Source organism: Bufo bufo, chromosome 9 (genome assembly GCF_905171765.1).
Source record: "Bufo bufo chromosome 9, aBufBuf1.1, whole genome shotgun sequence".
NCBI classification, from domain to species: Eukaryota; Metazoa; Chordata; class Amphibia; order Anura; family Bufonidae; genus Bufo; species Bufo bufo.
This window is the reverse complement of record NC_053397.1, coordinates 39,393,193-39,407,642: the sequence shown is the minus strand read 5'-3', so window position 1 is coordinate 39,407,642 and position 14,450 is coordinate 39,393,193. Positions and strand designations below refer to the sequence as shown.

The following is a 14,450-nucleotide window of genomic DNA, read 5'->3' as shown; positions in this document are numbered from 1 at the left end:
TCACTGTATCACAAATATTTATTTACAGCTTTAAAAAGATATGAAAGACGCAATGACGTCATGTCATCCAAAAGAGACGGGACTACAAATGGACATATGATTAAGGTCGGGTTCACACTTCAGCCATTTGGTCAGTGATTTCCATTAGTGATTGTGAGCAAAACCAAAAGTGAAGACTACACACAGTTAGGGCTCTTTTACACAAGCGGATCCCGTGCGTGAAAACCACTATGTGAGAGAGAGCCAAGCCCCGCTCCGGACAGCAGAGACACGGAGCAGTAACATGATTGATAATACTCTTTGCCTCTCTGTGACCTTTTTACTACAAAATCAGTGAGAGAAAATTGTCACTGTGATTTAGGAGTAAAAAGATCACAGAGAGACAAAGAGTATTATCAATCATGTTATGCTCCGTGTCTCTGCTGTCCGGAACGGCGCTTGGCTCTCTCTCACACAGTGGTTTTCACGCACGGGATCCGCTTGTGTAAAAGAGCCCCAACTGTGTGTAGTCTTCACTTTTGGTTTACCCGCACGGCATCCGCTCGTGTGAAAGAGCCCTTAGGGCGCATTCACATGTCTCTAGTGTTTTGCAGTCCGCAAATTGCGGACCGCACATGGCCGCAATTGCGGACATGCTCTATCTTTTCTGCGGGGCCGCGTAACGGAACTACGGATGTGGACAGCATACGTCGTGCTGTCCACATCTTTTGTGGCCCCACTGACAAAACTGCGGAACGGATGTAGACCCATTCATACGGTCGTGTGAATAAGCCCTTAATGGAAAGATTTACTCCCGTTTTGTGTTTTTGACCTGTACCTAGCATGGCTCAGAATCATGGATGGAAATCACTGACCACGTGTGAACTTGGCCTTATTCCGCTACATAAGTAATGTTTATGGAACAATAAAATAAGCCATGTGCAATTTTTTCTATGATATATTTACATTACTAGAAATATTGTGCATGTTTATATTGGTAAAGCACAGAAAACTACAGGATTGCCGAGTGAGAAAAAAATAATGGCGGCTCACTAAGACAGTATGGCGATACAAGTATATCCGAGCCAATTATAATGGCATAAAAATAAATTATATGACATGCAAACTGGGATTGTGCTGTTGACAGATACCAGAGTCGCCTTCAGATGCTGTAGACGATGGGGGCTGCACAGCTGACGTCGCCCCTTCTGTCCATACCTCACCCATGTTCTAACGTTCGGATAAGACATACAGTACCGCAAAAAGTCCATTTACAGTTTTACATATGCATCATCAGTCATACTGGATCCTGGATAAGGATTGCCCAGCACAACATCATGGATCTGCACGGCTGCAGAGCATTGCACATGTAGAGAAAAACATGAAAAGTGTAATGTGCTCTTTCCTTTTCTTCTTTTACTGGTTCATGTTCTTCTCTAGTTGCCTGCTTCCACGAGCAGGCGTTTACCTGCAAAAGAAAGAGCAGTTCTACTAAACATGCTTATTGTACGATACGCACGGCAATGAAAGCTTCATTCAAAGAGAATCCAAGTAAAAGCAGGGAAAAATACAACTATATATATATATATATATATATATATATATATATATATATATATATATATATATATATATATATATATATATATATATATATATATACACACTAGGGATGAGCGAAGCGAGCTTCAAATCCTAGATCCAAAGTCGCTTCGCTATAAAACTTTGTTTTAAATCCTATACAGGGACGGATCTCCGTACAGCATTTAAAACAAAGTTTTAAATGCTGTACGGAGATCCGTCCCCGTACAGCACTAAAAATGAATGGGCTCTGGCGAAGCGAATTTTGTTATCTCCGGAGACTCTGGTCAATAACTTTGGCGTTTGATTATTAAACTTATTAAAACAGGTATCTAAAGTCGGCTTCGGTACTGACTGGTAGCTCGGTAAAGAAGCCGACTTCAGAACCAAGTTTTAAAATGGTTTTCAAGTTCAAAAATTAAAGCCCCAAGTTATTCACCAAAGTCGCACGAGAGATGGGGTTGTTAACATAAACAGAAAATCTGCACCAAAAAGTGCATAAAAAAAAAAAATAATGCACAAAAATGCACCAAACCAAAATAAATAATGCAAATTCATTTGCGTTATTTTATGTGGATTTTAGTGCGGAAGTTTAGTTACTCTTTACCCTAGTTAGCCCTTTGTGGTCATGAGATTGGTAACAATCCAATTCAGAGAGGAGAGGGTGCAGCCCCACCTGGCATTGTGCTGAGACATCACAGCACAAGAAGAAACTACCAGAATGCCCTGTGTCATGGGACCAAGGACTTTCTAAGTGCAATGATGCATATATGATGACGCATGTCAATCAGTAAGTGCACTATTTTATTGTGACCACAATGTTCATTTTCCCTTTTATATCGTTTTAATGTAGTTTGTCGAGCATTTTTTCCCCCAGAAACAGCGCCATTTTTGTCCACCTCATTTAGGTGAATGGACAGAAGTGGTGCTGCTCTTGGAAAAGAAGGAGGCCCTTTTTACTAATCCCAGGCAACCCCGTGTAATGCATTAGGATGATTTGTTCCAGAGTTATCAGGTGTAGAGTTTTAGTAAAGACAATCATTATATCGCAAGGACAAAGCTCCTTCAATTATCCACTTAGAAGCTGCAATCAGTTATTTGCAATTAGTTTTCAACCAGTCAGTATACCTTCCTCATCCGCCTCCTGCCATTGGTGGAGGGCTGGGGCCGGAGCCATGGTTGATTCGTCCCATTCTACGACGTGGATTTCCTGGAGGACTGCAATGTGTAAAATGAAATAATACTATCATTTACGGATATATTGGTACGAAGGACTTACTATAAAAAAAACACTGCAGTGGCAAGCACATTATGAATAGCAGAAACCTATATTTGCTGTAGCCCCTGAAGTCAGCTGGTTGGTGGGGGCACCAAGAGTCTAACCCAACTGATGATATCGAAGGCCTATTCTAAAGATCAACCAATGCCATTGTATTTCCAGACAACCCCTTTAAATCACTTGTCAGTATCAGAACACACACTCATATGGCCAGAAGCAGACTGGCCATAGATCCTACAAGTAGGATTACCGGTGGTGCGATGTCCAGGGGCAGACCAAACCCTTCTGAAAGCCCCAGGCTGGGTACATAACGATACAACATTCCTAGTGCTCATTTTTCTAAAGTATAGTATTTGTGGTCATTGAGTAGCACAGAGGGTACAGTATTAGGGGCACCAGCAGGATGGAGAGTCCATTTAGAGAAGGTACGGAGAACGAGGGTAAAGTAAGGAATCCAAGAGGTCTGTGTGGCAAAATCTGCAAACATGGGACCTGGCCGAAAGAAGTCCCCATGGCAGTCTGGTCTGAATAGAGAAGATGACAAAAGAGAATGTCTACAAGTAGAGGAGTCATCACTGGATGCAATCAGCATGCAGTGCGGTATTCTCCTGTATGTTTGGTAGTGTTGAAGAGTCAGCAGGATATTGAAGATAGGGCTGGCTCAGTGCTGTGGCCCACAGCAGCTCCTTCCTCCATACCTTAGAGTCAAATGGTGGAGGACAGAATGTGGAAGCTGGTGCTGGCCACCTCAGAGAGGTATTCTCTGCTGCTATTTGGTTCAGTTGGGTCAGTATTTTGTGCTGCTCTGTGGTATTTTGGGCTTCATTATGGTATCGCTGACCCTGCCTAGTGCCTACTTGTGCTGCCAATTAGAACCCATCTACAACACGGTGCCACTTTTTATATATATATTTTTTTTAAAGGAGCCACTTTAAGTTGCCAGTCCACTCCTGCAGACATAAGGGTTATAAATCCACTCATGTCCACCGGTTCTGATGCAGGATTCAAGGACGTGAAAACAGCCCCTCCGGTGTTTAGCTGCAAGTCTAGCCCTTTTTTAAAGAGATTATTCTAAATGGACAAGCCCCGTCTATACGTCATCCTGCAGGGCACAGAGACTTCAGAGACCGGCTCCTGTTCTGCCGAATTTCAGCCGACCGCATATTACTATGAAGTGAGAAATGAACAGGGGACCTTTAACTCTACATGTGCAGGAGCTCCGGCCGCGGGACCCGTAGTGATCAGTAGACTGCTAATCTGATCTTTTTGACAAGGGAGACACAGAAAAAGCGGGGCTATTACACATTCAGTTTAACAGCTATGTACACCTTTGGAGGTCAATTATTTTTTTATGATTGCAATTTACTCATTTTGGACTAAAAATTATTTTTCATTTGGTCTTTATTAAAAATCTTCAGCCATTTTTCAGTTTTTGTCCTACAAGGTTAAATCTCAGCCTAGCTGCAGAGTACTAGTCTCAGTTTTACACCGAGTCTCGTCTGGTTTCTGTTCTGACAGCGTGATGTATAGCCTTTATCTCTGAACTCCTGAGAGCTCATGAACACTCATTTAAGCTATAATCTCACCAGGTTGATAACAATTTGGCTATAATGAGTGTTTACGAGCAGTCAGGAATAAGGAGATAAGGGCTGTACATCCAGCCGTCAGAGTAGCAACCTGACGGGTTCAGTGTGAAACGGGAAGCTAGATGCTCTGCAGACAGACTGAAACTTGACCCTGGACAACAACAAAAACTGTTGAAAATTCTTAATAAAGACCAATTGAAAAAATTACTTTTAGCCCAAAATGAGTAAAATGCAATCATAAAAAAAATTGCCCCCAAAGATGTTCATTGCCTTTTAGCGATAGTGTAACACATTACCCTCTTCCGTCGTCATATCTTGAGCTGGATAAAGAGCTGGAACCCCCCCTTCTTGTCATGTCCGGTCGAGCCATGCTCTGAAAGCTAGGGATTAAGAAACAATAATCAGAATGTAGTTATTTCTTACAGCCACCTACACTTCTTCCACTACTGCCATTTGTACTTCATTTCTGTAGTCACACACGAGGTTCCAAGGATGTCAGCTTCAAATTTACTGACAGACCGGTTGAAAGAGCCAATGGAGGGGGCTACGGTAGTGGGCACTAAGATTTTTCTTAAAAAAAAAAAAAAAAAAAGACAGGGTCACTGCATGGGACTTTCAGTCAGGGTTCCTAGACAACCCTATCAGAGAGGGTTACCTGCTTCCCTCACCCATACAGAGTGACGGACAGCTCTCCCTGTATTTGCACTGGGCAGGCATGGTCTTAAAGGGACTGTCCAAACCTTCACAAATGAGGGATAGGCCATCACTACCTGATCGTCAGGAGTCAGCTGTTCTGTAGTAGCTCTGCAGTAGTTGTGCAATGGACGGAGCTTGTAACTGTAGCGCTGCAGAGCTGTGGAGCTCAGGTGCTGACTTTTGGCACCAGAGGTACTGCAGAACAGCGGATCGGCAGGGGTGCGGGGTATAAGACCTCTACCGATCAGACAGGCCATCACTAAAACTGCTGGACGACCCCCTTAAAGGAATATTTCAGTAACAATAATTATCCTCTATCCGCTGGGCAGGGGATAACTGTTAGATTGGTGCGGTTTGATACCCCCACTGATCACAGAAACGGGGGTGTACCGTGCACCCCATCTGTGCGGAGTGGCAGTTTAGCATGGGCACTTCTACTCCATTAAAACTCAATGGGAATGCTGAAGACAGCGGAGCGTTCTACTCTGCCATCTCCAGCAGTCCCATAGACAATTAACTGAAACGGAAATGCGCACCGCCACTCCGTTCTAACAGAGGACACAGGACCCCTGTTCTTGTGAAAGACGGGGTCCCAGAGGTTGGACCACTCTGATCTAATAATGGGAGAGGGGATAGCTTGTTGTAACCGGGATATCCCTTTTACCAGAATAGGACTGAGCGGCAGTTCAGTGCACCGCTACTAAAGTACGCTAGGAGAGGTGCCCAGAAAATGCTGGAGGAACCCGTGTCTCTGCGGCCAGACCCACAGCGACCGGTAAGTGAAACAGGCTGATACTTACAACAAGACAACGAAGTCCGTAATTCCCCAGAACAGGTCAGTAAAAAAGGACAGCCTCCACGGAGACCTCCGCTGGCCGTCCAGCACTTGTCCTAAAGGTAATGATTCAGGATTAATTCTCAGCATAATAAACGAATAGACAGAAAAACTGATGCTGAAGAAGTGCAGCTCCACCGTCAAAGCGAGCAGCGGTCAAAACGGACAGCGGGATGCCTCCCCTGCGGTCACTTCCCAAGGATAGAGGTGGAGAGACACTTTAAAGGGGATGTCTCACTTCAGCAAATGGCAATTATCATGTAGAGGAAGTTACTACAAGGTACTTACTAATGTATTGTGATTGTCCATATTGCCTCCTTTGCTGGCTGGATTCATTTTTCCATCACATTATACACTGCTCGCTTCCATGGTGATGACCACCCTGCAATCCATCAGCGGTGGTCGTGCTTGCACACTGTATAAAAAAGCTCCAGCCTACGTGATCTCACACGGTCCCGGCCACCAGAGAGGCCGACATCTTTTTCCTGTAGTGTGCAAGCACGACCACCACTGCTGGATTGCAGGGTGGTCGTAACCATGGAAACAAACTGTGCATAATGTGATGGAAAGGAAGCAATATGGAGAATCACAATACATTAGTAAGTGCCTTGTATTAACTTTCTCTACATGATAAATGCCATGAGCTGAAGTGAGACGACCCCTTTAAAGTCTCATGCACACGACCAGATGTGTTTTGCAGTCCGCTAATTACATATACAAGCCATGCGCATGCCGCAGTTCTTTCAGTCCCAATAGTAGTAATGGGTATTCGCGTTCTATTATATGCGTGACGGACACAAGGATGCGGACAGCGAGGTAGAACAGCTCAGCACCACAACGCCACGCTCACCACTCTGACAGAGGCATCTTATGTATGTAAAGTACCCTAAATGGGCATTCCCATCTCTCCTTTCCAATATTTTACCCCCACCTCCTGTAAAATCTAATTTTCTATTAACCAGCAAGCGTTGCTGGGGCCGACAGCCCTGTATGCACCAGCACCGGTGCCCGTCCTGCGCCCCCAGTGCGTATGTGGCTCCTCTACATGCCAGAAAGCCTAATAATTCCCCTGTACAGAGGTGGCCCCGGGGCGCTGCACTGCATTCACTATGTACTCGGTCCGTGTGCGCCGCTGTGTACTCAGCACGGAATCCAGCTTAACCCCCTGCACACCGGAATCCAGCTCTCCGTCCACCAAACATTAAGGGCCCCTTTCACACGAACGATACGGATTGGCTCAGGTCAGGAGGAGGCGTTCAGGATGCGTTCAGTGAAACTCGCGCCATTTTGCAAGCAAATTCAGTCAGTTTTGTCTGCAATTGCGTTTTCCGTGCGGGTGCGATGCATTTTGATGCGTTTTTTTACACGCGTGATAAAAAAATAACTGAAGGTTTACAAACAACATCTCTTAGCAACCATCAGTGAAAAACGCATCGCACTTGCTTGCGGATGCAATGCGTTTTTCACGCAGCCCCGTTCACTTCTATGGGGCCAGGGCTGTTTGAAAAATAGTGCAGGTGCTATGTGTTCACGTCACGCATTGCACCCGCGCGGAAAACTCACTCGTGTGACAGGAGCCTAACCCTATGAGGGAGGAAAGAGGAATCACCACGGTATGATCGGTGGCTTTAACCTTTGCATCTCAGCTGATGACGAGTATAGGACGGCTCTAGGGCTACTATACTGGGGGCCCCGGGGTACCCGGCCGTGGCACTAACCATAGGGGACACTACAAAAACAAACAAATGGCACGAGGTGGAAGGGATAAAGATCTCCCTAACTGGGCTTTACTGGAAACTAAAGGTATAAAAGCTAATATCTACATTATCTGACAACTGACCCACGAGGGACACGACAACCACGAGACGCCACGTGGAATGGGGACACAGGTTTCCTATGACAACCCCTTTAATAACTGGAGCTTATTTATATGTAACTCCACCCAACCCCCCCAAAAAAAACGTGCACCACTAATAGGGGAGATGTGAATGCCTCAGTGGGGGGCAATAATATGAAGCCCACTGCTGCCAAAAGAAGTTCCCCTTTAATGGCTATACTACCACTCTCATCATCGCAGCTCTAGCACAGTCCCGGGGGTTATAGTCACACACTGCAGCCTGCTCTCACCGTTCGCGATGTACACCATGTTTCTGCTCCTCCAGATGGTGACTCAGTCTCCACTCTTCTCCATCCGTCATACGGATATCCTGGTCACATGACCCAGGAGGTGGAAGACGCTGATTGGCTGCGGCGGTTGAACCGGTTGTCCTGTCATCTAGGAATAGCTGCTGTTTGCCTCACTCTCCCAGGGATAGATTTTGTTTGGCCGCTGGCGCTTTCTCCCAGGTTGCGTCGCGCATGCGCGGCAGGAACCCGGTGGCCGCTATGACACAGGCTGAAAAGGGAGAACCGGAGAACGGCAGGGAGAAAGAGAAGGAGCAGCGCGGGGTGAAGCGGCCTATAGTGCCGGCAGCCATTCCCGAGCCCCTGCAGGAGGTGACCGGGGAGCCATGGGGGTGGAGAGGGGGCAGCCATGATTACTGGGAATGAATGAACCTCCTGAGAAAGAAAAGTGCCTCATCTGGTGATAAGTCAGGGAGACTGTCTGTTGCCCATAGCGACCAATCACAGTGCAGCTTTTACTTCTTACAGTGCTCTTGAAAAATGAAAGCTGCGCTGTGATTGGTTGCTGTGGGAACGGTCTCCATTTCATAACTCTGCACATCTGTGGACACGATTATCTTGGTTATCACAGCTACAGGGTCTAAGACCCCCTTAAAGGGTTATTCTCTCCTCCATCTTTTATGTTTGAGGTCAGAATAACCTGAGTAAGCGCGTCTGACGGTGGCAGTTACAGAAGTGGCCGAGCGAGCTGCGCAGCGCCATTTACCAAAACTGCCATAGCAGTGAAATAGCGCTGCAGACCGCATCGTACAGAAAGCTACTGGGGCAGATTTATCAAAACTGGTGTAAAGGAAAGCTGGCATAGTTGCCCATAGCAACCAATCAGATTCCTCCTTTCATTTTCCTGAGCTCCCTTGGAAAATGGAAGGTGGAATCTGATTGGTTGCTTTGGGCAACTAAGCCCGTTTTCCTTTACACCAGTTTGATAAATCCATCCTTGAGACGCTTGTACTTTGTGATGGCGTCTATTTGGTAGGATAGCCAGAAGTAGAGGACGGATAGAAGGGAGTGACTGCAGGCCCAGACTACATAGAAGTGGTTTGTGGTCCGTTGCCATGGGGACGCATAGAACCTGTTGATACCCACCCAGCGAGTGTCATGGAGGGGCCCCACTCTTATTAATATGGTTTCCTCGACAGCGGTACTGCCCAGCGCTCAGCTGCTTCTCTCCACGCCTGCAGTCAGATTGGGTGGGAGCGTATGGCTGGAGGTACACTTCAGGGGTACTTTCACACTTGCGGCAGAGGAATTCTGTCGCCAGAACTGCCTGCCAGATCCGTCAGACTCAAGACGCATGCCAACTGATGGCATTTTTCTGATCCATCTTACAAATGCATTGAAATGCCGGATCCGTCTTTCCGGTGTCATCCGGGAAAAGGATCCGGCATTAATTTTTTTCACATTTTTTTCGGTCTGCGCATGCGCAGAGCGGAAGGACGGATCCGGTATTTTGATTGCAGGATCCAGCACTAATACATTCCTATGGAAAAAAATTAGGGGTGCACCGAAATTCCGGCGGCCGAAAACGGGCCTAATCCATTTCGGCCGATATTGGTACATATCGGCAGAAAATATGGGGTTTTAATGCTTGCCGTTTTACATCGCAAGCTGCGATGTAGGAGCGAGCGGTGACTCGGGGAGGGACTGGGAGGAGGATCTGGGGGCTGGCAATACCGGCGGGGCGGTGCAGTCAGTGTAGTATAGCCCCGCCGCTCCGGTATACAAATATAAGATGTCATATTCATTTATTGGTTATTAAACATGCCCCCTCAGTCCTATTACTACCTTACATCCTAGTCGCATCTGTAGAATTCAGGCAGGCCAGGCGGGCGGCAGCGTAACTCTCGTCATGTACCTGAATGAAGCCGGCGGCGCAGGCAAGTGACGTCAGTGAGAGACGCGCCGGCCGCCCGGCTTGAGCTGCCTGAATTCTACAGAAGCGATTAGGATGTAAGGTAGTAATAGGACTGAGGGGGCATGTTTAATAACCAATAAATGAATATAGCATCTTATATTTGTATACTGGCGGCAGCGGGGGGGGGGGGGAGGCGGGGGCGATCTGTGGATGGCACTGTTATGGGCTGGGGGGGTCTGCAGATGGCACTGTTATGGGCTGGGGTGGGGGTCTGCGGATGGCACTGTTATGGGCTGGGGGGGGTCTGTGGATGGCACTGTTATGGGCTGGGGGGGTCTGTGGATGGCACATATATAACAGTGCCACCCACAGATCCCCCCCAGCCCATAACAGTGCCATCCGCAGATCCCCCCCTGTAACAGTGCCAGCCACAGATCCCCCCCCCCCGTAACAGTGCCAGCCACAGATCCCCCTGTAACAGTGTCCGTCATCCACAGATCCCCCCATAACAGTGTCCGTCATCCACAGATCCCCCCATAACAGTGTCCGTCATCCACAGATCCCCCCCATAACAGTGTCCGTCATCCACAGATCCCCCCCATAACAGTGTCCGTCATCCACAGATCCCCCCCATAACAGTGTCCGTCATCCACAGATCCCCCCATAACAGTGTCCGTCATCCACAGATCCCCCCCATAACAGTGTCCGTCATCCACAGATCCCCCCCATAACAGTGTCCGTCATCCACAGATCCCCCCCATAACAGTGTCCGTCATCCACAGATCCCCCCCATAACAGTGTCCGTCACCCACAGATCCCCCCATAACAGTGTCCGTCATCCACAGATCCCCCCCATAACAGTGTCCGTCACCCACAGATCCCCCCCATAAGTGTCCGTCATCCACAGATCCCCCCCATTATGTTATATAATATGATTTATTAAATTCATGAAAAAGAATTATTAATAAAATCATTAAAAAAAAAGTATTTTAAAAGTATTTGGGCAAAAAGGCAGTTTCGGTTTTCGGTCAAGGGCATCCTGAATTTTCGGTTTCGGTTTCGGACCAGAATTTTCATTTCGGTGCACCCCTAAAAAAAATGTTCAGTTTTTTGGGCCGGAGATAAAACAGTAGCATGCTGCGGTTTTATCTTTTGCCTGATCAGTCAAAATGACTGAACTGAAGACATCCTGATGCATCCTGAACGGATTGCTCTCCATTCAGAATGCATGTTGATATGCCTGATCAGTTCTTTTCCGGTATTGAGCCCCTAGGACGGAACTCTGTGCCGGAAAAGAAAGACGCTAGTGTGAAAGTGCCCTAAGGGGACACGCTGACTGCTAGAGTCAGATAGAAGACCTGCTTGAAGGGTTTTTGAGAATCTGGTTACTGGTGGCCTGTGCTCAGCATGGACCCATCAATATCAGATCTTTGGGGGTCTGGCTGCAGTGCTCAAAAAAACTGCGTCTGACACCCCCTGAAAGGGAGTTGTGACCCTGTACATATAAAAGCTCCGCTCACCTTTCCGCTGTCTCAGTTCCCGATCGCTTCTGGTCTAGGAAGTGGCTTGGTCCTGTGACTACCTGGTCACTTCCTGGTCATGCGGGGACAGAGGCGGCCGCTCTTCAATCTTCATATATAAGGGTGTTTTGTTTGTTTGTTATGTTTTGGTTTTTTTTAACACCCAAACCTGTGGGAATCATCAGAACCGGAGTCGGTGCACCAAAGGCTTGAAGGGAGGGGGGGTCTAACTCCAGTTTTTATGTGAACGACCTTTGGTAATATCCCGTCCGCTCTGCTACTAGTACTGTAATACTCTACCGATTACTCTATTACCGGGAAACATCCATAGCATTGTTTTGCTGTCTCTTTTATCATTAGGATGTGGTCGGGCACTGTGTGGCCGTGCAAACCACAGAGACTTATTTGGTGCTCACTGTTATTGGCAATAGGGTCACCCTCAAAACTGCACCACCAGTAACAACATGGAATAAACTATTTGGTTCCAATTAGTTAAGGGGTTATCCTATGACTAATGTCAAGAATGTAAATCTGACATCCTATGACAATCTCTATCTAACAAAGCTAGAACCAGCCCTGTACCTCGCACGGGTCCAGAGATCTCCCCATTCATTGCCCTGCTAGATCTATATCAAGCTGACAGGTCAAGGGGAGTGTCCATTCTTCTGCAGCTCAGGGGGCGTGTCTCCGCTCTCCCTATCGCAGCTCAGGGGGCGTGTCTCCGCTCTCCCTATCACAGCTCAGGGGGCGTGTCTCCGCTCTCCCTATCACAGCTCAGGGGGCGTGTCTCCGCTCTCCCTATCACAGCTCAGGGGGCGTGTCTCCGCTCTCCCTATCACAGCTCAGGGGGCGTGTCTCCGCTCTCCCTATCACAGCTCAGGGGGCGTGTCTCCGCTCTCCCTATCACAGCTCAGGGGGCGTGTCTCCGCTCTCCCTATCACAGCTCAGGGGGCGTGTCTCCGCTCTCCCTATCACAGCTCAGGGGGCGTGTTTCCGCTCTCCCTATCACAGCTCAGGGGGCGTGTCTCCGCTCTCCCTATCACAGCTCAGGGGGCGTGTCTCCGCTCTCCCTATCACAGCTCAGGGGGCGTGTCTCCGCTCTCCCTATCACAGCTCAGGGGGCGTGTCCATGCTCTCCCTATCACAGCTCAGGGGGCGTGTCCATGCTCTCCCTATCACAGCTCAGGGGGCGTGTCCATGCTCTCCCTATCACAGCTCAGGGGGCGTGTCCATGCTCTCCCTATCACAGCTCAGGGGGCGTGTCCATGCTCTCCCTATCACAGCTCATGAGGCGTGCCCATGCTCTCCCTATCACAGCTCAGAGGGGCGTGCCCATGCTCTCCCTATCACAGCTCAGAGGGGCGTGCCCATGCTCTCCCTATCACAGCTCAGGGGGCGTGTCCATGCTCTCCCTATCACAGCTCAGGGGGCGTGCCCATGCTCTCCCTATCACAGCTCAGGAGGCAGTTGAAGGATGAAACTGAGCATGTGCGGCCTTCTCAGTGAGCAGGACAAAGAAATAAGAAAAGAACAAACAGCAGGTGGCGCTGTACAGATAGATTTTATTGAATAACTTACTGGCTATGCAAAATTGTTAATTACATGCAATTACAAAAGTAATCAGATCTGGGTGCTGGTTTTGAAAATGTAGAATATTTCTCGTGGGAAAACCCATTTAATTTGATCCCGCTCCGGCTTTACAGTTCACGGCTGCAAGGTGGCCACATCCTAACAGCAGCACACACGCGCCGGGTGGCCGGACCCTCGTAATAATGTTTGCGTGTCTTTTTTCTGCAGCATATACAATGCGACTATGTTGTAGTCATACACCCTGGATCCAACACCTTGCGTATCGGCAGAGCTACAGACAGTCATCCGGCAGCCATCCCTCATGTCATCGCCAGAAGGCACAAGCAGCCTGGACAGCCTCCCTCCTGTGACAAGTGGCTTCTCAGGGACGGATTGAATGTAAGTTGGGCTAAAGCAGGGGGATAATGATGACTGGTGTCACCATGTTCATATGTGCCCGCATTGCTGAGAAAAGTGTTGTCAATATATGCAAATGGCAGTAGCAGGGGATCGAGTGGGTGAAGAGTTAATTGTTAACCCTTTGTGAGCCATACATAAAAAATAAAAAAAAGTAATACTGGTGAACAACCTTTTTGAAGGGGCTAGCCCACAAATTGTATCACTATGCAGCAAATAGAGAATTATAAATAAAGAATTATTGCAGTACACATGCAATAAAAATATTGTAAGGTTTGTTATGTACATTGAAAAAATGTGGGGGGTTCAGTCAGCACAACCCTGTATGCAGGTGCACATCGCTATGGCGAAATACACATACAAACGCAAAAACATTGTTATTGAGGGCCGCATGCGGCCCCCAGAGTTGCAGGTTGGGCGCCCCTGCCCTAAAGGGATGGGAAGATATACAGTAGTTCAACCCTCAATACCTGCCACCAGGTAGTCATACAGGCCGTTTTTGACTACTCACTAGTTGCAGGGTGTATGTCCGTTATGTGAACCCCCTGGCACCAGCGTCATACGTGCACCAGGCGCTGTAACCACTTATGAAGAATCAGCCCTATGTACAGGTATTGAGAACCCTGGTTACAGAATTTCCATTCTTCTGTTTTATCCATTAAGTTCCATTGACTCTGAGCAAGTCGATCTGATAAAACAATATCCAAAGATGATTTTTTTTTCCTCCCTATTTGTGTTTTCTTGTATTTAGAAGCCAGAAAGCAATGAACAAAGACAGAATGGACTCAAAATGGTGGATCAAGCCATCTGGTCCAAAAAGATGTCCAATGGGACCAGACGAATCCCTGCGATGCCAGAGCAGGTAAGTGTGTGAAGAGGTCCTGTCACTGACTGGACACATTCATATGTGGCTGACCTTGTGGTGGTCAGCATACTCACCTGTTTCCTG

At 47.7% G+C, this 14,450-nt stretch overlaps 2 protein-coding genes across 2 annotated transcripts in view; one reads left to right on the top strand and one right to left on the bottom strand.

Moving 5' to 3' along the window:
• Nucleotides 1-661: 661 nt before the first annotated feature.
• Nucleotides 662-8,190, bottom strand: SELENOK (selenoprotein K). Its single transcript, XM_040406948.1, has 5 exons — nt 8,084-8,190; nt 5,922-6,012; nt 4,722-4,805; nt 2,689-2,778; nt 662-1,447 (listed from the first exon to the last, which is right to left on the bottom strand). Exons 1-5 carry the CDS (start codon nt 8,100-8,102, stop codon nt 1,444-1,446), a joined length of 288 nt encoding a protein of 95 aa, XP_040262882.1. The 5' UTR covers nt 8,103-8,190; the 3' UTR covers nt 662-1,443.
• The window catches only part of ACTR8 (actin related protein 8), a 43,697-nt gene continuing 37,424 nt past the window's right edge, over nt 8,178-14,450 (top strand). The window contains exons 1-3 of the mRNA XM_040406947.1: nt 8,178-8,452; nt 13,313-13,483; nt 14,253-14,363. Coding sequence (XP_040262881.1) covers nt 8,315-8,452; nt 13,313-13,483; nt 14,253-14,363 — 420 coding nt within the window. The 5' untranslated portion in view covers nt 8,178-8,314. The remainder of the gene's footprint in view (nt 8,453-13,312; nt 13,484-14,252; nt 14,364-14,450) is intronic.